This window comes from Eschscholzia californica, unplaced genomic scaffold (genome assembly GCF_041429995.1).
Source record: "Eschscholzia californica isolate CP2 unplaced genomic scaffold, dmEscCali1.0.p SCAF_1, whole genome shotgun sequence".
In the NCBI taxonomy this organism is placed as follows: Eukaryota; Viridiplantae; Streptophyta; class Magnoliopsida; order Ranunculales; family Papaveraceae; genus Eschscholzia; species Eschscholzia californica.
In genome coordinates this window covers 85618475-85646306 of record NW_028238198.1, presented here as the reverse complement: position 1 = coordinate 85646306, position 27832 = coordinate 85618475, and the positions used below count along the sequence as shown (strand labels likewise).

The 27832-nt window shown below is 35.4% G+C and overlaps 5 protein-coding genes and 1 pseudogene across 7 annotated transcripts; 4 read left to right on the top strand and 2 right to left on the bottom strand.

The window, feature by feature from the left end:
- Window positions 1-4909: 4909 nt before the first annotated feature.
- Window positions 4910-12305, top strand: LOC147570466 (uncharacterized). 2 transcript variants are annotated; one of them, XM_086657026.1, is made up of 9 exons: window positions 4910-5298; window positions 6698-8626; window positions 9293-9458; window positions 9536-9659; window positions 9742-9854; window positions 9953-10498; window positions 10908-11246; window positions 11333-11422; window positions 11500-12305. In XM_086657026.1, exons 2-9 carry the CDS (start codon window positions 6891-6893, stop codon window positions 12082-12084), a joined length of 3699 nt encoding a protein of 1232 aa, XP_086513152.1. In that variant the 5' UTR covers window positions 4910-5298; window positions 6698-6890; the 3' UTR covers window positions 12085-12305. The 2 variants fall into 2 exon arrangements, with proteins under 2 accessions (XP_086513152.1, XP_086513151.1); XM_086657025.1 differs by having other exon boundaries at window positions 4910-5303.
- Window positions 12306-13689: 1384 nt separating this feature from the next.
- Window positions 13690-15548, top strand: LOC147570465 (spindle assembly abnormal protein (DUF620)). The gene is made up of 3 exons (XM_086657024.1): window positions 13690-14186; window positions 14324-14662; window positions 14757-15548. The coding sequence occupies exons 1-3, from the start codon at window positions 13902-13904 to the stop codon at window positions 15252-15254; spliced, it is 1122 nt and encodes a 373-aa protein (XP_086513150.1). The 5' UTR covers window positions 13690-13901; the 3' UTR covers window positions 15255-15548.
- Window positions 15549-18965: 3417 nt separating this feature from the next.
- LOC147570464 (uncharacterized) lies at window positions 18966-20458 on the top strand. The gene is made up of 3 exons (XM_086664565.1): window positions 18966-19314; window positions 19420-19758; window positions 19955-20458. The coding sequence occupies exons 1-3, from the start codon at window positions 19015-19017 to the stop codon at window positions 20456-20458; spliced, it is 1143 nt and encodes a 380-aa protein (XP_086520691.1). The 5' UTR covers window positions 18966-19014.
- Window positions 20459-21177: 719 nt separating this feature from the next.
- LOC147570463 (MFP1 attachment factor 1-like) lies at window positions 21178-21845 on the top strand. The gene has a single exon (XM_086657023.1). It carries the CDS (start codon window positions 21231-21233, stop codon window positions 21672-21674), a length of 444 nt encoding a protein of 147 aa, XP_086513149.1. The 5' UTR covers window positions 21178-21230; the 3' UTR covers window positions 21675-21845.
- A 332-nt stretch (window positions 21846-22177) lies between these two features.
- Window positions 22178-23697, bottom strand: LOC147570462 (UDP-glycosyltransferase 84B2 pseudogene; annotated as a pseudogene). Its single transcript, XR_015235454.1, has one exon. The product of XR_015235454.1 is annotated as a UDP-glycosyltransferase 84B2 pseudogene (transcript).
- Window positions 23698-25475: 1778 nt separating this feature from the next.
- LOC147570461 (UDP-glycosyltransferase 84B2-like) lies at window positions 25476-27126 on the bottom strand. The gene is made up of 2 exons (XM_086672732.1): window positions 27078-27126; window positions 25476-26974 (listed from the first exon to the last, which is right to left on the bottom strand). The coding sequence occupies exon 2, from the start codon at window positions 26966-26968 to the stop codon at window positions 25544-25546; it is 1425 nt and encodes a 474-aa protein (XP_086528858.1). The 5' UTR covers window positions 26969-26974; window positions 27078-27126; the 3' UTR covers window positions 25476-25543.
- Between the last annotated feature and the right edge of the window lie 706 nt (window positions 27127-27832).

The window sequence follows — 27832 nt, the reverse complement described above, 5'->3', positions numbered from 1 at the left end:
GAGGGCAAACAAAGGCAAGAGGAAAATGAAGATATACAAGGTCCCCATGGCCTTGATTATTGAGTATGACCTTTGGAGTATATAGTCGCTAGTATTATATGCTAGTTTGACTTTTAAATAATTAGATAATACATTATATATCTGGCCGTTTTTGAATTCGGCCGTTGATTTATCTTCGAATATTTACGTCCGTCTGATTATAATCTGTTGTATTTTTATCTGATGGTTCAAATTTATTATACAAAACGCAATAGCCTTTTCTGAATTCGGCCGTCGATTTATCTTCGGATATTCGCGTCCGTCTGATTATAATCTGTTGTATTTTTATCCGATGGTTCAAATTACTTAAAAATTTAGTTATTTTAACTTCTGATACTTCTCTCATCTTTTATGAACAAACCACACTAAAATCTCTTCTTCTTCTTGGTTATTTTAGGTTTCTTGTTATTTTTTTATTACATTTTTCTTGCTTTCTTTTTGAGTTTCAATTTAGACTGTCTTACATCCATGAAGCCCTTAGCCAAAAAAGATCTATCATGGCCTGACACCTAGAATATATATATATATATATATATATATATATATATATATATATATATATATATATATATATATATATATTTTATATACATATCAAGATCAACCAATAATATAACGATTTCTAATATAACACTCTTTAACAAAAAAAAAAACCAATAATGTAACACTATTTTAATGATCAACCAATAATATAACACTCATGTTATATTAATAGTTTTTCTCATCCCACTGTAAAGAAAGAAAATTGCTATTAATAGAAATTAATGCATGGACCTAAACTACCATGCCTTGTCACGTTTAGACCCTAAGACTAAGGCTTATGCTTAGTCTATATACAATCTCAATGTGATCCTCGTGTGATCTTTGTATATATCTATTAGCAGGATACCAAAGTTACAACATATGATATGACACTATTTTAATGGTCAACCAATAATATAACACTCTCCCTTAAATGACCACCACTTGAAATAATTGTCTTATTAAAATATTATCAGAAAAATCATGAGGGACAAAATCTAATGAAAGAAGAGGAGTATAATAGTAGAGATTTTGATCGATGTTGGATACACAAAATACTGTGTCGTTAAAACCTTGCTTGAAAACCCCATTTGACAAAAATTGGACGAAGAAAAAAGAGTACAGAGCGTAGATATCTAGTACTAGCAATGTAAGAAACTTCATATGGTAATAGGCCCCCTAATGAATATCATATATTAGACTGATGTAGTCTTACATCGTAAGATTATTCAAGCATTGCATTCAAATGTCTTATGCTAGTTTTCTGAACGTTGTAGTAGACAGTAGACACCGACTTAGTAAACAGTTCAACATAATTCTCACATAATTGTATCTACAAAACATCAATTTTACCATTCTTTTGTAGATGGTGCGAGAAAAATACTTAGGTGAAATGTGTTCGTTCTGTCACCTTTAATATATCTTTCCTTGATTTGAGCAATGTGAGCCGCATTGTCTTCATAAATAATGGTAGGTTACTTTGTAATTTCATGGCGATCACATAAAATTTTAATATGACTGACATAAACCTTTGCCATACACATTTTCTGATAGCTTCATGAAGGACAATAATCTCTGAATGATTAGAAGACTTGTTGAATTTCTGGTAGCGGGCATGTTTTGCTTACTTGATCGTCAGGAGAAAGTTGTACCACCACTAATAAAAACATAACATGTTTATGAAACTCCTTTATTTGGGTCAGAGAGATATTTTGCATCGGTGTATTCTATTAGTTGTGAACCATTGGATGAATTCTTCGAATAAAATAACCCCAGTCAGTAGTTCATCGAAGATATCGAAGAATATGCTTTACTCCCATCCATTGTTGTTTTGTTGGTGCTGAACTGAACCTGGCTAATAAATTTACTTCAAAAGAAATGTAACATCTCCAAGTATAATAAAACACCTACAACACTTAAATATGGTACTTCATGACAAAGTAGTGTTTCATTATCTTCTTTAGGACGATAAAGATCTTTTCTAGTACCTAAAGATCTGACAACCATTGGACTACTAAGAGGGTATGTAGTGTCAATGAAAAATCTTTTCAAACCTTTTTCAGTATATAAATCTAGATGGAGAAGAATTTCACTTCTATTTCTCTCAATTTGTAAGCCAATGCAAAATTTTATTTTTCCAAGATCTTTCATCTCAAATATTCATTTAACTTTTAAGACATCTGCAACTGTACCAATTAGATTTATATCATCAACGTATATCATAATGATAGCAAATCCAGTATATGATTTCTTAATAAACACACATGAACATATATGATCATTTACATATCATTCCATAATCAAATGTTCACTGAGACGATTATTCTTCTCAGAGGTGAGTAAAATCTTTGAGAAGACAAACAAACACAAGGGGAAAACGAAGATGTACGAGGCTTCCCTAACTTGATTATCGAGAATGAAATTTAATTTTTAAATAAAATTAGTCATATGTATAGTTGTTAGATTGAACACTGTCATGGAATGATATTTTAATGGTTACATGGGTGACAATATGATCTAGTTATTTGCATAAAGACTTTATATTTAGGGTGGGTGGTTTGGGATATCGAGTTATAGTCGAGTGGTTTGTAGATTTGGTTTGGTATGGTACGTACTCCGAAACTCTCGATGTTCCACGTTTGATTCCCAGCGGAAGGAAAATATGCAGTTTATTGGAATCAGGTTATTAAAGGTATAAATGAAATAGTTTGATGGACTTTAGGCATCTAGTTTAGATGAGCTTTAGATCCAGAAATTTAGAATGTCTAAATTCAAAAGGTCATCGTGTTTATCACATCTTGCTGACGTATTAACACATTTGTAATCTTTTGCAATTAACTTTCAAAAGAAAAATTATTTCAAGGTTGTCATGAGATAATGTTTTGATGGTTATATGTGACAATATGATCCAGTTAATTAGATAAAGACTTCAAATTTGGGGTTGGTGATTTGGGACATCCAGTTTTGGTTGGCAGGTTTTTAGCCCGATCTAGTTCAACAAAAAAAAAAAAAGGTTTTTAGCCCGATATAATTTTACTCACTTTTTTCTATGCATTGTTGGAATTTTGGTGGGCCCGGCCCTGGCCCAAAGCGAGCAATGCCTCGCTTTGGGCCACCAAATTTTGGGGGCCACATTTGAGACGGTGTATATATAACCTTTATCAATTAAATGTTTTCAACCAGCTTTCCAGGTCCAGCCCGTAGCTAAAATAAAGGCGCCCATTCAAGATGCCTTGGCGGCTGGCCTCTTTGTTTCATTTTCAAAAATGGGCCCCACCAAAATTTCAAACTTTTTGAACGAGATAACCTGTGTCACTATTTCTCATCCTATCCCATCTTCATCTCTCAATTTTTATATGTATGTGTTTATTAGTTATCTTATTTTCTAGTCTCTTTTTTTTATTTGTTGAAAATTTTTATTATCTATTCTAGAATTGGTTATCGAGTTTCGAAATTTATACAAAAAATATAATTTTTTAGTAGATATGTAGCTTTACCTTCTCATCAGTGTTGGATATAGTTATAATATATTAAGGTTATCATAGTATGAGTTTCACTTATTAATTTCGTCATACTTGTAGAGTAAAATAATTTAGGTACCGTTATCGAACGGCTTTCATATTTTTTGTCCTGCTAAAATTACATCAAACGCGAGTTGGTGAAAAATTAAGGTTTTTCAACTGTTCCAAATAGTACACTTCCTTATAACCAAATCAGATTATTCTCGTCATGAGAGGTCGAGAAGTTTGGCCCCGTGGCATGTTACTTTGTGGTCTTCTCTTTAGTGTGTAAAACATAAAATAATTTTTATACGTAATGTAGTTAACAAAAATTCAGAATTATACAAGTTAGATAAACTTTATTTTACCATAGATTAATCTAAATGATCATCTTTGTTAGGGGGGGGGGGGCATCTCATTCTGATTTAATATGAGATCTCAACCTAGATTAAATGGATAGAAATTATATTGTGCAAACATTTTTAAATGGTGGGAAAGATGTTCGGCTTCTATATAATACGAGGGGCCTCATTTTTGGACTTCGCTTCTGGCCACCAAAAAGTCAGGGCCGGCCCTGGGTGGTACTAAAGAATATTGGAATGAGAAAGTTGATAAGTACATCAACATAGACCTGAATTTCTTCCCAGGATTGCAAATGCCTACCTTCGTAAATAAAAATGGGACATCTTTGAAACATGAATGTGCCATCTTCAAATAAAAATCATCTATCGATGTTATTTTTACCGAAAAATAACTTTTCAAAATTTTGAACAAACGCTTCTCACGGTTAGCAGTCAACAAGACGATCACTAGTAGCCATACATTACATATTAGTGACATCTTTTCCATCCGTAAAATACTCTATCGACACTCTTCTTTTCGAGAAAGGTACTTCTTAAATCTCTTGATAAATGTTGTTCTCAGCTACCTGTCAGTCGGACAGTTACTAATGGCTATGCCTATGATGGATCTATAAAATATTTTATCAGTACCCTTCCTACTAATGAAATTTCTTGGTGAAAAGACATTTGACCAAAATGTGTAGGCATGTAAAAATCATGAATACATACAAAACTTTCGCAACATAGAATTGTTGTTAGAGAGAATGGCGAACATGGATTTTAATTTGGGGAAGAAATTGCTGGTAAATTAAGAGAAGAATGTGGTATGTGTATAAAATGTCACAGTATGTACATATAATTTTTTATTGAAAATGGACATTGCCTATAAAATACATTGCTTGCCTTTAACAATAAATGACATTGCATATAAAATCTCCCTTTGAAAAAAAAAAATAGGGTGCGTATAAAATGTTAGACAATGGGCAGTGAGGCGGCCCGTTAATCCTCGTAGTGGGTTGCTTTGGGGGTCGAGAAGCTGAGATGTTTGGGGGGGTGGCATGGAGAATAATGCGGTGCTGACGATGAGATCGACAATTTATAGAGAGAGAGAGAAACCGAGGATGCTTTCTGTTCGCCCAAGTTCGAGAACAATATTAGAGAGAGAGAGAGAGTAAAAAAGCATTGTTGTCTTCTCTCTCTCTGGGAGGTAGATACTAAGATAGGTAGATCTATTATACTTTGAGATTTTAAAAGCGGGAAAACAACAATCAATCTAACCTAATCTCATCTTCAAACCCCCTTCTCTCTCACCCTCTTCTGCTTCTCTCTCTCTCTCTCTCTTTATGTTGTTGCATGTTTGCCGGAGTAAACAAGGATTCAACAGTACCGTCGTCGTTGTAAGGTGAACCTCTCTCTCTCTCTCTATCTCTGTTTCTTTGCAAAGCCGTTCTTCTTTTCTCTCTCTCTCTCTCTCTCTCTTTCTTTATTTGGTGCTGGTTCTTCGTCGTGTTTTTAGTCGTTAGTTTGGGGCGAGAGGGTTTAATAGATAGGACGTTTGATTTCTTTATCCCCTACCAGTTCATGAAAATGTTCACCTTGTTTACTTGTAAAAATGCTCATTTCTACAAAATGCTGCTAAACAAATTATGAATATCAACCCATTCAGCAATTTTATAGGGAACTTATGAATTTATACTCTCTCTCTCTCTCTATATATATCATTGAATTAGGTATCTTTTATATATATATATATATATATATATATATATATATATATATATATATATATATATAAATATATATATATATAGGAAGCAAAACCTAGTTTTAGGTTTAAACGCGGATGCCTGAATGTTGGTTGGGCGAAAAAAGATGTTCACAACCCACATTGTATTTTGATAATTGGGCGCATTTTGCATCCATCTGAACCAATTAGCCCAGATTAGTTTTGTCGATTATTCTATCATGCTCTCTAAGTTCAGTGTTTAATCTTTGTTTCTTTTTTTATGAACCTATACCTAGTAATGCCGATACCCCATTTCAGTCTTTCATTCTACTTTTCTGTTTTTGTTATGGTAAGTCAGGAAGGTATTAATCTCCATAAGTGTCAGCTTGAGATATGAGGTTTCATCATTAAATTTCTTGAATGATTTCCAACGCAGCGATTCACAAATTAGTTTACTTTTGGAAAGAATTTAACGTTGTCAACCCCGTATACCAATTTTACTTTAAGTTGGAAGGATATATTCTCGACATTATAACGTTATACTTTTTTCTCTTGGTTTCTTAATTTTGCTTTATATTTCTGTGTTTTTTCTCTTTTTAGAAAAAAGACATTGATGACATTCTTCTTCTGCAGCATTTAATTTCGTTATTATCTTCCCTGATTTTTTCTTTTCTATACTTAACCATAAAAGGTTCTCAAAATAGGAGGAAGTTCCATTTTGTCGTAGAACATGGAAAATTATAGTGATTGCCTTCTTAACAGCCAAAAAATATTGAGCTGAGCCCGAAGGGTGCATCTCCTCTACATGTTACTTATTTCTAGTATATTCGTCGACGATCTCTTGCTGGATGTTTTTTAGTTTTTGGATTAATCACCCTTAGTTTGGTACCTTCATAAGAGCACTATATGCTAGAATGATTTAATTAGGGTTTAAGACTCACAATCATAAATTTTCTTGAGAGGCAAACTTATCTTTTGCTTGTATGGATCAGTCATACTTCGTAGATTCATGGTTATGTTCCATACTCTTTTCTACCGATGATTAATTATTTTGCTCATTTCTGTCTCAGGAATTTCAATTTCCTAAACACGTGCAGATTTGATCATCTCTTCTATTAGACAAGTAAGCAGCATAGTTTTCTATGCATTATCACTAACTACTTCAGTATGAAACACTTCTATGCACATTGATTTGAAGATTAGTTGGATAATCACATAAAGTTGTTAGCTTTCGGAAGTTCGGATATATCTTTTGCTTAAGTTATGGAAGTATCTTCTCCGGCAGCAGAAAATACTCCTAGGAATTGTCCAAGCCTTGGACAACAAAGTGAGGAACAAAAAGATGAATTGGGTCTTGGATATGTACAGAGTCAATCCATGGATGTTACTGCCTTGAGACAGGAAAATAACCTGAAGATAAATAGCCAGAGTCTAGAACAGAATACTTCGGAACAACTACACAAATCTGGAATGTCAGACGTACCAAGTGTACCAACATGTATTTCTTCTCTAGCACCGGAAAATAGCGTTAAGACAGATAATTTAAGCCCTATAGAAAACAGTATGGAACATAACCATGAATCTGGACTTCAGGACATACAAACTGAAGCTATGGATGCCACTCCTATGACACCGGAAAATAGTCTTAAAACAAAGATTCCAAGTCCCAAATATAACATTATGGATCAAGAAAGTGATCCTGGCTTGGAAGATGTACAAAGTGAACCTATGGGTTCTCGGACACCGGAAAATGGTTTTATAGAAAAATCTTCAAGCCCTAAGAAGAATATTCATGAACCGAGAGCTGAAGATTTGCAAAGAGAAGCAGTGGAAGTCACACCTAAAAACAGCGAGGAGATAAATAATCCAAGTCTAGGACAGATCATTAAGGAGCAAGATCCCCGTCGTGGTAGTGGAGATGTAGAACGTGAAACTATAGGTGTCTCTTCTCCTTCACATGAAAATGGTTTGAAGACAAATAGTTTAAGCCCTATAGTGAACAATATAGAACATAAACATGAATCTGAGTATGGGCAAACTGAAGCTGTGGACATCACGGAGGAAACTAGTTTTATGACTAAGAGTCCAAGTTCCAAACAGAAGATTGTGGACGAGAAACATGAGTCTGGCGTGGGGGATGTACAACTCAGATATATTGGCTCTCGAACTAAGGAAAATGGTATTACATCGAAAACTTCAAACCCTGAACAGAACACTCTGGAACAAAAACATGAACCTGGCACTGATGATGTACAGAGTGAAGCTATTGGCATCACTTCTACAACACAGGGAGATAGTCTTAGAATAGATATTTCAATCCCTGAACAGAACATTCTGAACCAAAAACGTGAATCTGGTTTCGGAAACATACAAAATGAAGCTATGGAAATTGCTTCTTCAATACATTGTACAACGGAGAGTTTGTGCCCTAGCCAAATCGTTGTGGAACAAGAACTTGAATGTGGCTTTGGGGGTGGACAAAGTGCAGAAATCAATGTAACTTCTCCGACTCAGGAAAATGGTCTGACAACAGAGACTGCAAGCCCTAATCAAAACATTTCAGTAGAAAAACATGAACCTGACTCTGAAAATGTACAAAATGAACCTCCAAAAACTAGAAGTGCAGGATGCAGCTCTATTGATGCTGAAGCATTGGAGATACCTAAGGATACACCGAAGAATTCTAGTAGGTCTGTGAGTAAGAGAACCGGGGTTTCTTCAAAATCAAAGAGAAAAAGCAATAGTCCAAGATCTCTTGGAAGTTCTAGAGTTCTTCGATCAAGAGAAAGTGTGACACCAAAAGCTCCTGAACCAAGTAATAGCTCAGCAAATGTCAATACTGAAAGAGAAAAAAAGAGAAAAAAGAGGAAAATAACAAAAAGTACATCGAACGATGAATTTGCAAGAACTAGAAAACGTGTAAGATACATATTGAACCGGATGAACTATGAACACAGCCTGATAGAAGCATATGCAGGTGAAGGCTGGAAAGGACAAAGGTTTGTATTTAGTTGCTCATAATTTGTGAAGCATATTGTTGTCATATGTTCTGTTTGTTCTACCTGTATCATTGAATTTGTTTGTTTTGTAACTTTTTTGGTTGGATGATCTATCTGGCCATTTAGTTTTGCTAAGAGAACTGTCCGAGGTTTCTTATTGGTGTCCAAATTTAATCTTTGATACTCTTGGAACTTGAATTATATCTGTTCAGTGTTATGATGACATTATTTATTTCCAGTTGCAGTCAAGTGAATAGTGAATTTAAGTTTTTATGGTCCAAGTATGCAGAAAGTTTTCTAGCTGTGAAATTTCAAAAAGACTATTATGGAGATATGCTAAGACTGCTTTGTACTTCTTCAAGGCTCCATTTGTTTTTACATTATTTGTCATTGAGTTTATATGAATACTTAAAAAGTTTTCTGGCACACAATTGTTCACGTGATCCTTAAGAGACAATGGATCAGATTTTTGTTTTTTGTATTTTCTCATTTTGATGTATCGATGATGAAATATTGTTTCAATTATTTTGTTTTCTTGAAGGAATTGTCTCAGTTATCTTCTCTTGCAACATCCCTTACTGCTCCATCAAACTTCATAAATTCTTTGGGAGACTATTAAATTAAGACAGTAGCTTGTTAATTTGGCGTGTTTACTTGAATTTGCAGTGGTGAAAAAATTAAACTGGAGAAGGAGCTTGAACGGGCCACTTCTGAAATATTACGCTGCAAACTGAGATTACGTGATTTATTTCAAAATATTGATATTTCATGTGCTGAAGGAAGGTTTGAAGAATCTGTGTTTGATTCCAATGGGGAGATTGACAGTGAAGATGTAGGGGAAATCTTTGATCTCATTGATTTTTGTTCCATACTTTATCAAACTGCTCATTACTTATTTCAATGTGGCAGATATTTTGTGCCAAATGCAGGTCAGAAGACTTGTCTCTTGAAAATGATATTATTCTCTGTGATGGTATCTGCAACCGTGGCTTTCACCAGATGTGTTTGAATCCCCCATTGTTAAAAGAACAAAGTAAGTCTCAGACCACTCCTGTAACAGTCAGTGCAACGTCTAAATGATAGTTTGAAGTTCATGCCTTTTTCTTCGTTGACAGTTCCCCAAGGAGATGAAGGCTGGTTATGTCCTGGATGTGATTGCAAAGTAGATTGTATTGATTTGCTTAATGACCATCTGGGAACGGATCTGTCGATCGAGGATAACTGGGAGGTGAATTAAAAAGTGCATATTTCTTATCTGTTGGTGTTGCTCATGAACGTCACCTAATCTGTTCATCTTTTTTTTATTTTCCTTTTCTCCCTACACAGAAAGTTTTTCCTGAAGCAGCTGCTACGGCAGCTGGAAACAAGCTGGACGACAACTTTGATTATCCATCAGACGACTCTGAGGACATTGATTATGATCCGAATAGTCCAGTGGTGGATGAAAAGGTAGAAGAAGAAGAAGGCTCAAGTTCGGATGAGTCTGATTTCACTTCTGCGTCTGATGACTCAGAGGATTTACCACATGAAGATCCTTTGATGGGACTTCCTTCTGATGATTCAGAAGATGACGATTTTGATCCTGATGCTCCAGATGTTGAGGAAAATGTTAAGAGGGAAAGCTCTAGTTCTGATTTTACATCCGACTCTGGCGACTCAGGTCCTCTGGGTGATGATAGTGAATTTTTAGGTAAAGATGAGATTCCTGGAGACGAGACAGTAAATGGTCCTGCTTTGGGAAGATCTAATGGGGCTAAAAGGAGAAAAGGGGTTGTAAACTCCGAGCTGTTATCAATACAGGAAACAGGAAATATTTCTCCTGTGTCTGGAAAAAGGCACCGCGAACAGCTGGATTACAAAAAGTTGCATGACGTAAGTTTCTTCTTGCACTCGAATCTGTAACTCATCCTATGCAAAATGCAGCTTATTGCTAATGTTGCTTAATCCCTGGAAACTCCAGCTTAACTCCTATAGTGGTTCAATCGTTGATCAGTGAGAAACTTATATGAACTCGTACCTTGCTCTAGTATGAGTATAAGGAATATTTGGTGAGGTTAGGTTTGCTCCTTTTCGCAATTAGGTTGGATCATGGGTGACGTCAACTGAAGGCAACTGATTTCTTTCATATTGCAAAACCCTTTTGTGTGAAAGAAGCTCCGGAAGCGTGCGTAGTGCCTCGTAATAGCTTCTAGTGTTACCATCTTGCAAAATCCACTCCAAGTTTAGATGCATAACATTAAAAGTTTTGCCTAGTTCCTTTTTTTAATGCTCATCTATACAGGAGACATATGGAAACGCTTCTTCCGATTCAAGTGATGATGAAGACTGGAAAGATGCAGATGGACAGGGGAAAAGGAAGAAGGGTAGTGCGGCAAAAGAGTCTGTTTCGGCTTCGAAAGGAAGTTCTAGGACAACAAGGAGTGGAGCAACTACCAGTGAGACTACAGGCAATTTAGAGAAGACAGAAAATGCCCAGAAGAGAAGAGTTCGTCAGAAAATGGATATGTCAGGTAAAAATAAAACACCGACTCATTCAAATAAAGAGAGTCTGGAACCGGGTACTGCCGAGAAAAGTGCCAACGTATCAGGACATAAAGTTCTTGGAAAAGCTGTGACCGAGGTATTTTTCTAGCTGACACTAATATCGAGCATTCCTTTAATTAATTTTTCGCTGAATGAAATTTGGTGGCAATTGTGTACATGTAGAAACTCCACGAATCGTTGAAGGAAAATGAGTACCCTAACCGTGAGAAAAAGGAACAATTGGCGGAAGAACTTGGAATCACTGTTCAACAGGTCTCATATCTTTCTTTATGTCCATTCAATTAGGAAAATCACATTCTTTTATGACTCTTTGTTCAATGTACATTTAGGTAAACAAATGGTTTATCAATACTCGCTGGAGTTTGAGACATCCAGGTAGCAGAAGCCAACACTCCTCTGCTAAAAAGGAGAATATGCTAGTAGAAACGGAAGGAAAGACTCTTGAACCCGAGCAAAAGATACTTCCTGAAGATAATAGCAAAAAAGTACAAAGCAGCAGAGAATCGGGTGAAGCAGGTGATGCTCAGGCCAAGGAAAGCACTCCCAAGAAATTAACCGCGCCAAAATTGATAACTGGAAGAAACCGTAAAGGAAATGCTCGTGCTGTTGCAGTAGAAGGCAGCGTAGCTGAAGGAGGTAGTCTGCAGAAATCAACCAAACCCAAATTGAGTGAGGGAAGAAAAAGAAAAGCAGTAGAAGACATAGCTGAGGAAAGCACTCCACAGAAATCAGCTGGACCCATGTTAAGAAACAAAAGAAACAATAAGGCGATTGAGAAGACACCGAAGACACCAAAAACAAGTGAGCCAAAAGATTCGGACAAAGTGCAAACACCTCGTAGAAGCAGCAGAAACACAAGCATGGAAGTGAAAGGATCTTCAAGTCGAACTAGAAGTAGAAACAAGGTGGCTTAAAGAATGGTAGTGGTTCTTTTTGGCACGGATATACCAGATATTCATTTTGATTATGCCCTTTAAATCCTTACAGTTATACTGGTGATAGATTGCTGCCTCCAGAGAGGCTATCAGTTTACCAATTTGTTTTAGTCCCAAGCTAGACTCTTTAGAGTAAGCTTACAATGAATTTTCTAATCAAATGATACTATATATTTAAGTCTAATACCCCTTTCTCTGTAGACTGCCCTTTCCTTTTCTTTTTCTTCTTTTGTTTACATTTACTATATATATATAAACTATAAAAGAGCTAACAAACAGACAGACCGAAGGCATCCAAGTAGCTATAAAAGAAACAGACGACCTTGGTGACCCATAGCGATGTTTTTGTTTGAGTAGTTCAGAGTTTGTAGTATAGAATATCATGAATGGATACGAGTTAACATGGAACTAAGTAGATGGATGAAAAGAAGAAGACATCTAAGCCTAGGGTGTCTTCTCCATGATAAGAGGCGCTCGCCTATGCAAGCTAAAGCAAAGGCAAGGGCCTCAGGGTTAGGTCATCAAAACTACATCACCATCAAAGGCAAGGGGCTCACGGTTAGGTCATCAAAACTACATCGCCATCAAAATCCCAAACTAAGGCAGAAGTGCAGAACCGCAGAAGAACAAAGAGTGTATAATAGTAATAGCGTGAATGCGTGATTAGGTCAATTATGCTCAAATGCTTAAATTGTTGATAGATAATAATGTACACAAAAAAACGCCAACACTGGATGAAACCATCCACATTGTCTTATTCCGTATTTAATTCCATCTAACTTCGAAGTTGTTGCTTATTCGAGTGACCTTTTATAGATACATGACAAACAAGTATAGTCCATGCCTCCATGGGTCCATTTTATGATAATTAGTGTGATATTCACATTGGGTATAGGCATCTTCTTCATATATGATCCTATATTCATATCAAGTATGAGATATGTTCACATAATTAAGCATCCAACTTAGAGGTTTGCACGTTATACACAACAACATAGAAAAAATAATATCAATAACCAAATTTGGATTCTATTTGTAATTTAATCCCATTATTAAACAAATATATTCATATTTGATTAGGTAAAATCTTATCCGATTTGACATCTTCTTCTCCACCAAGCGTAGGCCATGCTGACCACTTCATGCATGACCAACAATATCAATGTCTCTATTTCTTTTTAGAGTTTGAGTGATTCGCTTGATGTTTTAGTATCAAGAAAATTATGCTTACAAATAAAACAAATATGTATTCATGGTTATGACAAGTTATTTTGTTTTCATTCATGGTTATGTAGATTACCCGCATTTATATTGTAAATAAAAAGAAAAAGATTAAGAAGGGCAAGTCTCAATGGTTATTTCGCGACTTTGATCATAATTTATTATTTAACAATCTAAATACCTAATGGAAGAGTGACTTTTTCTTTTCGAGTCTTACCATTGCAAAAAAAAAAAAAAATGCATATTAGAAGACAAGAGAAATTCACGGATAATTTGTAATAATAAATGGATTATTAGCCCGAGTCAAGAGGATGAAGAAATATGCAAATTGTTGTCTTCTCATTTCTTTCTAATTCAACTAATAACTAATTAAACTAACAACCTTATTAAGGCCCAAAGTTGTGATTAATGAGTCAAATTAGACAGACAGTTAATTATACCACCACCACATGGCACCAACAAAACGAATTTCTTGGTCAAGAAAACTAACCTCTCTCATTAGAAAAACAGATTTTTGATACAAAATCCCTCCCTCTCTAATTTCTCTGTTTTTTTGTTTTCTTTGTGTGTTTTTGATGAGGAAATTGTGTCCTAATTTTGATCAAGAAGATGGGCTTGATACAGTTCTTGAAATCCCTATTCCAGAAGAGATGTTCACAAGAATGGGTAGCAATGCTGCCCTTCGTTGGCAAAATATGCTTGCTTTAATGAAATCTAATAACAAGTCTTCTTCTTCTCCTTCTGTCGCCGGCCGACATTCAGAGCTACAACTTTTACTCAATGTCGTCGGATCGCCTCTCATTCCTCTTCAGATTCCATCTTCTCAATCGATTAGCCGACCCATGAAAGATTGTTCCATTGTAAGATAAATATGGTCTTGCTTTATTTTTGCCAATATAACACATCAAATGCTATAGATTTAGGTCATGAGCTATGTCTTTTTTCTTTAATTTTGTGATAAATGTTAATTTGATGAGAATTTTTAAATTATTGACAGCAATCTTCTACGGCAAAATATATAGTACAACAATATATTGCAGCAACAGGAGGACACCAAGCATTAAACTCGGTTCACAGTATGTATGCGATAGGACAAGTGAAGATGTGCGCGTCGGAATTCCATACAGGGGATGAGAGTGTCAAGGCCAAAGGCAAAGGTGAGATAGGAGGGTTTGTGGTATGGCAAAAGAATCCAGATCTTTGGTACTTAGAGCTTGTTGTGTCTGGTTGTAAATTGAGTGCTGGTAGTAATGGTAAGTTGGCATGGAGGCAATTTGCTACTCAACAATCTCATGCCTCTAAAGGACCTCCTAGACCTTTACGTCGATTTCTTCAGGTATAAAAAAGATCACCCATTTTTATAACATTGGTAATATTAATATAGCCTTTCAAAAAAAATCACTAACTCATTTGGTGTTTTTGTGTATTAGGGATTAGACCCAAGATCGACAGCCAACTTATTTTTCGATGCAATGTGCATAGGAGAGAAGATAATAAACAATGAAGATTGTTTCATACTAAAGTTAGAAGCAAATCCAATGACTCTAAAAGCAAGAAGTAGTGATAGTTTTGAGATCATTCACCATACTTTATGGGGTTACTTTAGTCAAAGGACTGGTCTATTGATTCAATTTGAGGACTCACATTTACTAAGAATGAATGCTGGTAAAGGAAAAGATAGTGTTTTTTGGGAAACAAGTATGGAATCACTAATCGAAGATTATCGATATGTAGATGGAATTAATATTGCTCATGGTGGTAGAACAATCGTAACGTTGTATCGGTATGGAGCAGGAGCGGCGAGTCATAAGAGAAAGATGGAAGAGACATGGTTGATTGAAGAAGTTGATTTTAATATATGGGGTTTATCAATGGATTGTTTTCTTCCTCCTGCTGATCTTAAAGAAAGTGATCAAGCTATTGGATGATTATTACAAACAATAGTGTACTACTAGTTTGTTTAGAGAGAGAGAGAGAGAACAACTAATTACTTTGTTCATAGACTTGGAAGTCATAATTCATTCTTTTCATATATAAAGAGAAAGTAATGTAAATTATGAATGCTTCTTTGTTTTTGTCCTTTAAGCTACAAGGACAATTTTCTCTAGGACTTTTTTTTTTACATTTCACTTGTTATTAGGTTAACATGTTGTAACTACTAAGATTATGATTTTTGGGATCTTTTCCTATCAAATAAATAAGACTCTGGTCTAATTACCCTATAATTTTTTTTTTGTGAATATTTTGGCGACACATGACAATCTACGCACAACAACAATATTTGAAAATATGGGTTTAACTGGTTTAACATCGCAATGTGGTAGCCTAACCAATTCCAACTTCCCGTAGCTTCTTCTGATATAACAAGTCGAGTCTTCGTGTCACAGTAATTCTACCGGAGGAGGGAAACATGGAGGAAAAGAATTAAAAGTTTCATAATAGAAATAAATTGCTTAACTTTTAGTAACGATCCTAGCTTGAAGCACATAACCATATAGTCGTTTCATAAAAAAAAAAAAAAAAAACATAACGATACGGTCTCTATTTTTGACTCCTAAACCCACTTGATGAAACTTCAACAATACACATTCAAAATCAGAGACTCAAACTCTTCACGAAATGGCTACTAACCAAAATCCTAATTCAGGTCAGTCTTCTCATAATGCAAATATTACAAGTTTAATCTCTGCTTGTTTATATGGTTCAAATTTCTTTGTGTGGAAGGATCAAATTGAGAATGCCCTAACTGAAAATGATCTAATTTCTTATATTGATGGCACAAATGAAGAACCCCCAAAACTAATTGTTTTTGGGGAAGAGGTGTTGTTAATCCAACCTATCTTCAATGATGAAAAAATGACAGTTCTGTCAAATCTTGCATTAAAGCCACTATGTGGATGATATAGTTTTGAATGGTTCAAGTCAGAAACTCATTAAGAGTCTGGTGCATGATTTGGGAACAGAATTTGCTATGAAGGAATTGGGTATTCTTCACTATTTCTTGGGCATTGAGGTTCATAGATGTTCTGCCTCCTCCTCTCTCCAACTTACTCAGACAAAATATATAATTGAACTCCTCCAGAAGGCAGAGTTGGTGGATTGTAAACCCAACATTGTTCCTGCGTCTCATGGCAAAAGAGTGTCTAAGATGGATGGCACTCTACTTGATGATCCACTATTTTATAGGAGCATTGTTGGTGGATTACAATATGCCATTATGACTCGACCAAATGTGACATATATTGTCAACTACCTCTCTCTATTTATGCACCAACCTCGAGCAGTTCATTTGGTACTGCTCAAGAAGGTTCTCAGGTATTTGAAAGGAACCATTGGGGCTGGTATTACCATAGCCTCAGGAGATGTCTCTTCTCTATCAGGATATTCAGATTCAGATTGGGGAAGTTGTCCAGATTCAAGGAGATCTACTAGTGGGTACTGTATCTTTTTGGGTTCTTCTCTGATTTCATGGTCCTCCAAGAAGAAAAATACAGTCTCTCGCTCATTAACTGAAGCAGAGTATAGAGCATTGTCATTGGCCACATCTGAGCTACTTTGGGTGTCTTATCTGCTGAAGGAACTTCAAATCAGTCTTTCCTCACCAATGGTCCTATACTGTGATAACATGGGAGCCAAGTACTTAGCTTCTAATCCTATGTTCCATTCTCGAACAAAGAATGTGGAAATTGATATACATTTTGTTCGAGATTTGGTTCAGCTGCATCAATTGGAAGTCAAATTTGTCTTTTCTGATGTGAATTTGGTTGATATCTTTACGAAAGATGTACTCTTTTGAGTTTCTCAAAAGCAAACTTATGTTTGTTCCTTCATTGTAACATATGTTTGAGGGGAGATGTAAGAGAGAAGATACAGAAGGGACTGATGCTGAAGACTAAAGATAGAAGAGGGTTTAAGTGTAATATAAACAGTTAAAGAATAGATGAAAGTGAGAATAGTCAGTTTCTATGGGCACTCACATCACACGCTTAGTTCGCTCGCGTCTCTCTTATTAACCAGGGTCGGACCTGAGGGGCAAGCGAGCAATGCCTCGCTTCGGGCCCCCAGGGCCAAGGGGTCTCCCGGAAAGGCACCAAATGGAGAGTTAAAGGGGCCCCGATCTTTTATATCTTTATAAAAAAGATGATCAAAAGTGACAAGAATTCTACAATAGCTTAATTGGTAGAGACCATGTTGAGGACCAAAACAACCCAAGTTTGAACTCAAGCATTAGCATTTTTTCCTTATTACATCGTATTTCCTTTTACTACTTTAGTTGACAATTCTATCACCACCACGACTACTAAACCTCCACATTGTACCTCCACTACTACAACCACGATTACTAAACCTCTACCACCACCGCAATCACCACCACCGTGGAACTGTACATTGTTTTACAAAATTATTTTGGTTGACACTTCTACTACCACGACAATTACTAAACCTCAACACCACAACTACCACCATTATAAAACTTCCAGCGACACAATCACAATCAAACCACAATCAACACTATTACCATAAACACATAAATAAAGAAGGTTGAAACTTATTAAGCTCTTTTCTCGGAGAATCATTTTCTAATATATATATTTTTTTGGTTAAAAAAATACCAAACAAGATACTGAATTCACGAATTCTGAATTTGCTGAACTACTTAATTATGAGGTCGTACATGGACCGACGAGGGCTCTCCCCGAACCGATGCCAATTTTCGAGTAACTCAACCAGATCGTTCGATTCAGAGTGCAAGTTATGACTACCAGTTTCATGTTTAAACCTCACATTATATGCAAAGAAAACGTAGAAAGTTCCAACTTACAAATTTTTTCCTTGTAAAACGCGTGTAGGCCACATTCTTAAAATTCGTTTCGGGCCTCCAATATCTCAGGACCGGCCCTGTTATTAACAGTCAGATTAGTTGTTAGTTATACTTAACTAACAACTAACCTAACTTTGTCACTCAAAAACCGAACTCTTAATTCTGTTATTCTCTCTCTCTCTCTAAAACTCTATATAATGAGAGCTTGTAATCCTTTTGATTGTTCTTGTTTTATTTTATTTTTTGGAATCAAACTTCATATATTGACGCCTAATGGGAAATACAAAATGAAGTAAGAAAACAAAGTCCACGAATAAACACTAAAAGAAAGACTAATTAGAATCGGTTTGTAGGGGCCGGAGTGCCGATTGAGCCAAATCATGGGCTTCTGAGTTAGCTACTCTTGGACAGTAGAGGAGTGCTTTTAAATTTGGGCTGGAGAGTTTCTGGCTTCGAAATTCTGGGGCCGGATCCTCCAAGGGCCTTCATCTTGGCCGTTCAAAATGGACTCTATCAAAACCCTACAATCCTTTTGATTGTTGTTGAAGTAATAATATCAAAACTAACGGATTCTCGGGTATGAATCGGTTGGCCCATTGGTGAAATTTCACTAACAGCACCCTCTATATAAACGAGTAGCTATTAAGATCTAAAGAAGGTAATAATATATGAGTAGCAGTTTCATCAGAAGAACAATCAGAGGAACAACAATGGTGGAAACAGAAGAAAACACTAAAAACCAACAACCTGATGATGAGATCTCGAAGAAATTTCAAAAAATGGGTATCTCATTCAGAATCTGGCCTCGTTCACAAAATCCCTCCCTCTCTAATTTCTCTGTTTTTTGTTTTCTTTGTTTGTTTTTTATGAGGAAATTGTGTCCTAATTTTGATCAAGAAGATGGGCTTGATACAGTTCTTGAAATCCAGATGTTCACAAGAAAGGGGAGCAATGCTGGCCTTCGTTGCCAAAATATGCTTTCTTTAATGAAATCTAATAACAAGTCAGGTCTTCTTCTTCTCCCTCTGTTGCCGGCCGACATTCTGAGCTACAACTTTTACTCAATGTCGTCGGATCGCCTCTCATTCCTCTTCGGATCGCCTCTCATTCCTCTTCAGATTCCATCTTCTCAATTCATTGGACGACGCATGAAAGATTGTCACATTGTAAGATAAATATGGTCTTTTTTGTTTCTTTATAGTATTTATGTTATTATGATGAGGCATCTCTTTGTTTTATTAATTTGATGAGAATTTTTAAATTATTGACAGCAATCTTCTACGGCAAAATATATTGTACACCAATATACTACAGCAACAGGAGGACACCAAGCATTAAACTCAGTTCACAGTATGTACGCAATAAGACAAGTGAAGATGTGCGCGTCGGACTTCCATACAGGGGATGAGAGTGTCAAGGCCAAAGGCAAAGGTGAGATAGGAGGGTTTGTGGTATGGCAAAAGAATCCAGATATTTGGTACTTAGAGCTTGTTGTGTCTGGTTGTAAATTGAGTGCTGGTAGTAATGGTAAGTTGGCATGGAGGCAATTTGCTACTCAACAATCTCATGTCTCTAATGGACCTCCTAGACCTTTACGTCGATTTCTTCAGGTATACAAATTATATTTTAATTCTAAAAATAAACATTTTTTTTATAACAGACTCTAGCAGAAAATTTATGTAGTTCGTTGTGATTCGTGCTTCTTATGATGCAAATATACTGAACTACGAATCACGACAAGCAACATTAGAATTTTGACTACTTTTTCTTGTTACTAACTCATCCTTTGGTTTATTTGTGTATTAGGGATTAGACCCAAGATTGACAGCAAACTTATTTTTCGATGCAATGTGCATAGGACAGAAGATAATAAACAATGAAGATTGCTTCATACTAAAGTTAGAAGCAAATCCAATGACTCTAAAAGCAAGAAGTAGTGATAGTTTTGAGATCATTCACCATACTTTATGGGGTTACTTTAGCCAAAGGACTGGTCTATTGATTCAATTTGAGGACTCACATTTACTAAGAATGAATGTTGGTAAAGGAAAAGATAGTGTTTTTTGGGAAACAAGTATGGAATCATTAATCGAAGATTATCGATATGTAGAGGGAATTAATATTGCTCATGGTGGTAGAACAATCGTAACGTTGTTTCGACATGGAGCCGGAGCTGGGAGTCATAAGAGAAAGATGGAAGAGACATGGTTGATTGAAGAAGTTGATTTTAATATTTGGGGTTTATCTATGGATTGTTTTCTTCCTCCTGCTGATATCAAAGAAAGTGATCAAGCTATGATTTTTTTTTGATGAAGAGTGATCAAGCTATGATGATTCTTAATTTTTGGGATATTTTCCTAAAAAATATAAATAAGACTCTGGTCCAATTGCCCTATAAGTTTCCTTCTTTTTTTCTTTTCTTGAAGATTTTGGTGACATATGACAATCTAGGCACAACAATAATATTTGAAAAATATGAATCTAAATGGTGTAAAATCGCAAGGTGGTAGCATAACAAATTCCAACTTCTGGTTAGCTTCTCCTGAGATAACAACTCGAGTCCTAGTGTCACCGTAATTCTACCGAAGGAGAGAAAGTGGGAGGACAAAAAGTTGAAAATTACATAATATAACTAAACCACCAAATTTGTGTGCAAAGATGCAAGTTTTAAAACAAATAAGAACATCGTCTCCACTTTTGACACCCAAATCCAAACCCAACTGATAAGAAATCTTACGTTCTTTCAACAAAAAAAAGAAAAAAAATCATGTTCTTGACGAAACTTCAATAAACATGTCCAAAAGTCTTTGACGGTTACTGCTTACTAAACTTGAGCGTACATCTTTAGGGTCGGGTCCCTTGGTGCACTATCACAATAATGAGTGGCATTACTTGAAACAGATGATGATCCCTTTCATTGAAAGAAGGGAAGCAAGTTTTGAGGTTTCTGATAAACGGGCTTTCGGGTATGGATCGGTTGGCCAGTTTGGTGAAATTTCACTAACGGCGCCCCCTCTAAAGAATATAATAACCGAGTAATATCAGTTTCAGAAGAAGCAGAAGAAGAATCAGAGGAACAACAATGGCGGAAACAGAAGAAAACCCTCTTCAAAACCAACAACCTGATGATGAGATCTCAAAGAAATTTCAAAAAATGGGTATCTCATTCAGCATCTGGCCTCCTTCACAGAGAACTCGAGATGCTGTTATCAATCGTTTGATCGAAACCCTAACAACTCCATCTGTTCTTTCTAAAAGGTACGGATCTGTCACTCCGGAAGAAGCTTCTTCGATTGCTCGCGTAATTGAAGAGGAAGCTTTCTCCGCCGCTTCTTCAGCATCTACCGGCGATGATAATACTAATTCCGGCACCGCTGAAGATGACGGAATGGAGATCCTTCAGATTTACTCAAAAGAGATCAGTAAGAGAATGCTAGAAGTTGTTAAATCTAAAGGATCTGCAAAATCAGAGAATGAAACTCAGAATCCAGGAACTGTTGCTCCTCCCCCAGTTATCAGTGAGTGAGGATGTTGTCTCTTCTTCTTCTATTGAAGAATCTACTTAGATCTAGGGTTTCTGTCTTGTTATATTTGAGATCTGCGGCCTGTATTATTATTATTTGGTAAAAATTTGAACAGATTTCTTGATGATGCATTTGATAATAATAATAGTATGAATTTGATAGTTTTCTCTTTTTAGGGTTTTGAATATCTTCTTCTGTTGATCTTCATTTTGCTATTATATGATAGAATTTTTGTTACCTGACTTGTCTGAATGGGATCAGATCTGACTCGTCTGAATAATCTGACTTATGTTGATATCATAATGTATTAAGTTGTTTCACTCTTGTGTCTGTCAGCCTTGGTTAAATATATAAGAGTTCGTTTTGAGTCAGACCGACGTAAAATAATATATGCAAAATTGACACGAGAGATGACATGGATCGACGACATCTTCCCTGACCCATCCCATAAATATTGTTGGAAATATTCTGCCAAATATTCGAAAACAAATCAGATTCAGACAAAAAAAAAACGAACACCATTCATTAGCGAACTTATTACTAGTATTGTGTAAGAAAGAACAAATCATTTGAAACTTAAATTCCAATAATCTCGTTGATGAAATGTTGAATGTTTTGATCAGATGAACCACCTAAAGCTGCCGCCTTTTTCGCTTCTTCCTTCCATTCATTTGCTTTCTTCTTGAATTCTTCTCCTTTTTCCCCATTCATGACTTCTTCAATACACCTCTCAATTTCTTCAGCACTAACAACAAATTTATCTCCATCATTAGCATCAGTAGTAGTTCTTAATCTCAATCCATTTTTAAATACATCGGTAACGAGTTTGCTGTTTGTTGGTTGATCAGTCCATTTAGGGTACCCAATAATCGGAACTCCTGCCACTATCGATTCTAACGTCGAGTTCCATCCACAATGAGTCAAAAAACAAGATATTGATGGATGCATTAGAACTTTAGTTTGATTACACCAAGGAACTACTAAACCTTGTTCTTTAGTTTCTTCTAAAAACCCTGGTGGGAATTCTCTTTCTCCATTAGAATCTGAAGTAGTTTCAGATGGTTTTATCACCCAAAGGAATGACCTTTTGCTGTTCTTCAGACCTGTGGCTAAGTTCTTCATTTCTTCCTTTGATAAAACAAGAAAACTACCAAATGAGATATAAACAACTGACGAAACTGGTCTGTTGTCGAGCCATTGGATGCAGGTTTCTTCTGGTTTCCACATGTTGATTTCCATACCGTTTGATTGATTTGATTGTTCCTCACTTGGGTTTGAAACGAACGGGCCAATGGGTAGTAATGGACTGAGTTCTTTCATGGATTCAACTACATCTTTTTCTAACTCATAGAAGGAGTTAACTAACACCCATTTCAGCTTTTTCATATTTTGAAACATTTCAGAGAACATCTTTGGAAACATACCAAAAGGGTTTGAAGGAAGAACAAAAGAAGGTAGATCTTGGAGTTCAAGTAATGGAAGTCCTGGTAAACTTACAATCCTGTTCGGATCGGATAAAGTCGGGAAAGGGTTCAGTGTGTTATAGAAATGATAGTAGATAGAATAGAGCGAAGCCGGTTGAATCCACAACATGGCACAAGGAATATCATGTTGCGATGCAACATCGGCTACCCATGGAACAAACATGTTGTTGATTATGCAAGAAAATTTTGAACCATTTTTGAGGGAGTAATTATCAATGAGTTCAGAGAGACTTGGAGGTCCGAATTTAACCAGCAATTTCATATTACTGTCGAAGTTTTCCTCCTTGTCCTCTTCAGGGGATATCCCGTCGGAGAAAAACTCTATACGGATGTCTTCAAGAGAGTTTGATTTGGAGGTATTTAGGGTGGAGTTGAAGATGAATTTGTTCCTAGCAATTTCATTTGTAGCTAATGTAACATGAAGACCTTTTGAAGCAAGAAGTTTGCCCAACCTTAGCATAGGATTTAGGTGCCCTTGAGCAGATAATGCTACCAATAGTACATGATGATTATGAGGTTTTACCTTCTCAATAGGGTCCATCTTTGTCTGGCAAAATAAACAACAAAAAAAAATAAGCATATTTAACGGTTGTTTTAATTTTTTGAGCTCTATGTGCAAACTCGTATACAATACAAACTATGTGCAAATCTCATATAATACAGATGAATTGGGGTGCGCCTTACTACCTTAACATGTGCAAATCCTTGCAGACCTTACATAAGGAATCAATCTAAAATGAGATGTTCTTTAAAAAAAGAACTGGCTTATGAAGTTTTGACTAATGTTTTCGAGAAAATACTAACTATGAAAAATACTTTAAGCAATCAACAGAAACGATAAAACTATAGTTGAAAAACAAACAATAAAAGAATGAGGATAAAACGTCAAAAATTCTAAACTGTATCAGCAGTTGAGATTATGTTATGACATGAACTTTTGACTACTTTTCTCGAGAATATATTAACTATGAAAAAAAAAACTTTAAGCAATCAACCGAAATCATAAAACTATAGTTGAAAAACAAACTATACATGAAAGAAGACAAACATCAACATTTTTAGCATGTGTCAGCAGTTGAGATTACGTTATGACATGAATTCAAATCAAATAAAATTCCATGCTTGTGCTTTAGTATAGTAGCTAACCCTATAAAACTGCAAGAATTTACTTATTCGAAACATTCCATGGCGAAAAAGAACAAAAGATCCAAATTACTTACCTAATCAATATCACTGAAAATGTTGCTAGTTGAAATAGTTGTTGTGTTCTCCAAAATGCAGAGGAAATGTTCAATTTATAAATTTTTACATGCCCTAGTTTAAGACCAACATTTTAGGATGCTGTCATGAAATATCTAGTTACCATGTATAGAAAGAAAGTTTAGATTACATGAATCACCTTACTATAACCATGGGTGAAGTAGATCTATGTATTAGGAATAAATTATGTATTTGTAGACAATCTTTAAAGACTCATGATGTAATGATCTAAAAATTCAATGTCAATATTCTCAAAACAATCATGCCATAGAATTTTACAAGATATAGTAGTGCATAGTAGTATGGCGTACGCTCAATATTATTAATAGTCATTAGCAATAGTTTCATGTCCAAATTACAAATAGTGATAAAGTTGACGCTTTCGGGCAGGACTTTAAATAGTCAAACCATTCAAACCACCTCGGAAAATCCAACTTTAGTTATGACCGATGAATTCTCTTTTGAATTCTTTTTCTTGGTTTTTTCGTTTCCTCTATTGTAGAAACATTAATGTTCTAAGTTCTAACTTTATATGTATTTGGGCAAATTTAAGGTTTTAAATGATTTAAAACTCAATTTGGTATTCTCAATAATTAGGACATAATTACATAGATCTAGGTCCAACGTATGGAGAGAAACTATAGATTAAATTAGATCTCCTCTTCATGATGCATACTTGCATTTGATAACGTCTTGATTTTGGGAATGATTCAAATCTAGTATGAATTTGAGAACTTCTCTTTGTATTCTGATATATCCTTTTGGGGCTTGAATATCTTTTCTTGTTGATCTTCATTTTGCTTTGATGTAACGTCTAATTTATTCTTTTTCAAGTAAAATCTAACTCGTCTGAATGATCTAAAAATATGACTCAAGGTTGATTTCAGAGCGGTTGCTTTTTTGTCTAATTTGTGTGTCCGGACTCGTTCAAATGACTAATTTGTATTGATTTTAAGTCATTTTGAGTCTGGCGTAAAATAATATGAACTAGTCCTTCACCGAAAAATATCTTAAAATGACTATTATACTCCTGACTAAAACAAAACTAAAGTACTGCATAAATCTGAACAACATTTTTAAATTTATTGCTAGCATCATGTCAATATATGAAAAAGACCATTTGAAACCTAAATTCCAATAATCTCATTGATGAAAAGTTGAATGGTTTTATCAGATGAACCACCCAAAGCTACTGCCTTTTTGGCTTCTTCCTTCCATTCATTTGCTTTCTTTTTGAATTCTTCTCCTTTTTCCCCATTCATGACTTCTTCAATACACCTCTCAATTTCTTCAGCACTAACAACAAATTTATCTCCATCATTAGCATCAGTAGTAGTTCTTAATCTCAATCCATTTTTAAATACATCGGTAACGAGTTTGCTGTTTGTTGGTTGATCAGTCCATTTTGGATACCCGATTATCGGAACTCCTGCTACTAACGATTCTAACATCGAATTCCATCCACAATGAGTCAAAAAACAAGATATTGATGGATGCATTAGAACTTTAGTTTGATTACACCAAGGAACTACTAAACCTTGTTCTTTAGTTTCTTCTAAAAACCCTGGTGGGAATTCTCTTTCTCCATTGGAATCTGAAGTTTCAATTGGTTTTATCACCCAAAGGAATGACTTTTTGCTGTACTTCAGAGCCATGGCTATGTTCTTCATTTCTTCGGCTGATATAACAAGAAAACTACCAAATGAGATATATACAACTGATGAAACTGGTTTTTTGTCGAGCCATTCGATACAGGTTTCTTCTGGTTTCCACATGTCCATTTCCATTCCTTTTGATTGTTCCTCGTTTAAGTTCGGTACGAGTGGGCCAATGGGTAGTAATGGACTGAGTTCTTTCATGGATTCAATTGCATCTTTTTCTAACTCATAGAAGGAGTTAACTAACACCCATTTCAGCTTTTCCATGTTTTGAAACATTTGAGAGAACATCTTAGAAAGGACACCAAGAGGGTTTGAAGGAAGAACAAAAGAAGGTAGGTCTTGATGTTCAAGAGATGGAAGTCCTGGTAAACTTACAGTTATATTTGGATCGGATGAGGTCGGGAATTGACTCAGTTTGTTAAAGAAGTGATAGTAGATAGAATAGAGCGAAGACGGTTGGATCCAAAGCATGGCACAAGGAATATTATGTTCGGATGCAACATCGGCTACCCATGGAACAAACATGTTGTTAATTATGCAAGAGAATTTCAACCCATTTTTGAGAGAGTAGTTTTCGATTAGTTTGGAGAGATTTGGAGGTCCGAACTTAAGCATCGATGACAGATAAGTGTCAAGGTTGCTCTTGCGGTCGTCTTCAAGGGATAACCCGTCGGAGAAAAACTCTATATCCATGTCTTCGAAAGAGTTGGAGTTGGTGGAGTTGAAAATGAATTGTTTCTTAGCAATTTCATTAGTAGCTAGTGTAACATGAATACCTTTTGAAGCAAGAAGTTTGCCCAACCTTAGCATAGGATTTAGGTGTCCTTGAGCAGATAATGCCACCAATAGTACATGATGAGTTTGAGATTTTACCTTCTCAATGGAATCCATCTTTGTCTAGCAAAATGAATAGTTAAGAATAAGCATATTTTTTAACATTCTACTACAACAATAGCAAAAAAAAAATAATTAAAAAAATAAACCCTAAGATATAGATTACCTCTTAAAGTAGTTCCTTCTACTTGTTGGGATGGTTGCTAATTGCTATCTCCTCCAAAATGCAGAGAAAATGTCCAATTTATAAATTTTCACATGCCCTAGCTAAAGTCATATTTAATATCTTACCAAAACAATCTACAAGTAAATCCCTATATTTTAGGGATTCATTATGTTTGTATTTTGAGACAATCTTTAAAGATTTACTATATATTAATGAAATAGAAACTAAATGTCTCTCCAGCTAATCATTGAGGTTTATAATCCTACAGAATTTGTCATGTCCAAATTATAAGGATAAAGTTAAATTCTAGTCATTCGAATACTTTTCTTGATTTTGTTCCGTCTCTAGTAGGATCTTACTTAACGAAAAGAGGTGTTCTTGACACGTGTCTAACGAGCAAACATTAATGTATGTAGGTAAATTGAAAGTTCAAAATATTTGAGAACTCAATTTGGTATTCTCATTAATTAGGAGATAATAACGAATACTTTTTCAAACAAAATTCTCTAACCTTTCGAATATTTCCTTCCTTAGTATTAAACTTGTAGGAATAGTTTGATCTCTTTCAAAATGCCAAGAAAATCTTCAATCTATAAATGTGTTAGATACCCTAACGAAGAAGAAAATTTAAGGTTTGCTATTGAAGATCTAGACCTATATATAAATGTTATTTCGTCGATAGCAAATGGCGGCTCAAGCGCAAATTGCAGATGTCATCTATAAATTTGGCCTTGTCAAATGACTTTTTATCGAGC

What these genes read in the sequence shown, in the direction of transcription:
- LOC147570465 (XM_086657024.1), top strand. Translation starts at nt 13,902, where the DNA reads ATGAGGAAATTGTGTCCTAATTTTGATCAAGAAGATGGGCTTGATACA. An exon ending in CCATGAAAGATTGTTCCATT is followed by an intron (nt 14,187 to 14,323) that starts GTAAGATAAATA and finishes AATTATTGACAG; the next exon opens with CAATCTTCTACGGCAAAATA. An exon ending in CTTTACGTCGATTTCTTCAG is followed by an intron (nt 14,663 to 14,756) that starts GTATAAAAAAGA and finishes TTTGTGTATTAG; the next exon opens with GGATTAGACCCAAGATCGAC.
- LOC147570461 (XM_086672732.1), bottom strand. Translation starts at nt 26,968, where the DNA reads ATGGATTCCATTGAGAAGGTAAAATCTCAAACTCATCATGTACTATTG.
- LOC147570464 (XM_086664565.1), top strand. Translation starts at nt 19,015, where the DNA reads ATGAGGAAATTGTGTCCTAATTTTGATCAAGAAGATGGGCTTGATACA. An exon ending in GCATGAAAGATTGTCACATT is followed by an intron (nt 19,315 to 19,419) that starts GTAAGATAAATA and finishes AATTATTGACAG; the next exon opens with CAATCTTCTACGGCAAAATA. An exon ending in CTTTACGTCGATTTCTTCAG is followed by an intron (nt 19,759 to 19,954) that starts GTATACAAATTA and finishes TTTGTGTATTAG; the next exon opens with GGATTAGACCCAAGATTGAC.
- LOC147570463 (XM_086657023.1), top strand. Translation starts at nt 21,231, where the DNA reads ATGGCGGAAACAGAAGAAAACCCTCTTCAAAACCAACAACCTGATGAT.
- LOC147570466 (XM_086657026.1), top strand. Translation starts at nt 6,891, where the DNA reads ATGGAAGTATCTTCTCCGGCAGCAGAAAATACTCCTAGGAATTGTCCA. An exon ending in GAAGGCTGGAAAGGACAAAG is followed by an intron (nt 8,627 to 9,292) that starts GTTTGTATTTAG and finishes TTGAATTTGCAG; the next exon opens with TGGTGAAAAAATTAAACTGG. An exon ending in CGATCGAGGATAACTGGGAG is followed by an intron (nt 9,855 to 9,952) that starts GTGAATTAAAAA and finishes CTCCCTACACAG; the next exon opens with AAAGTTTTTCCTGAAGCAGC.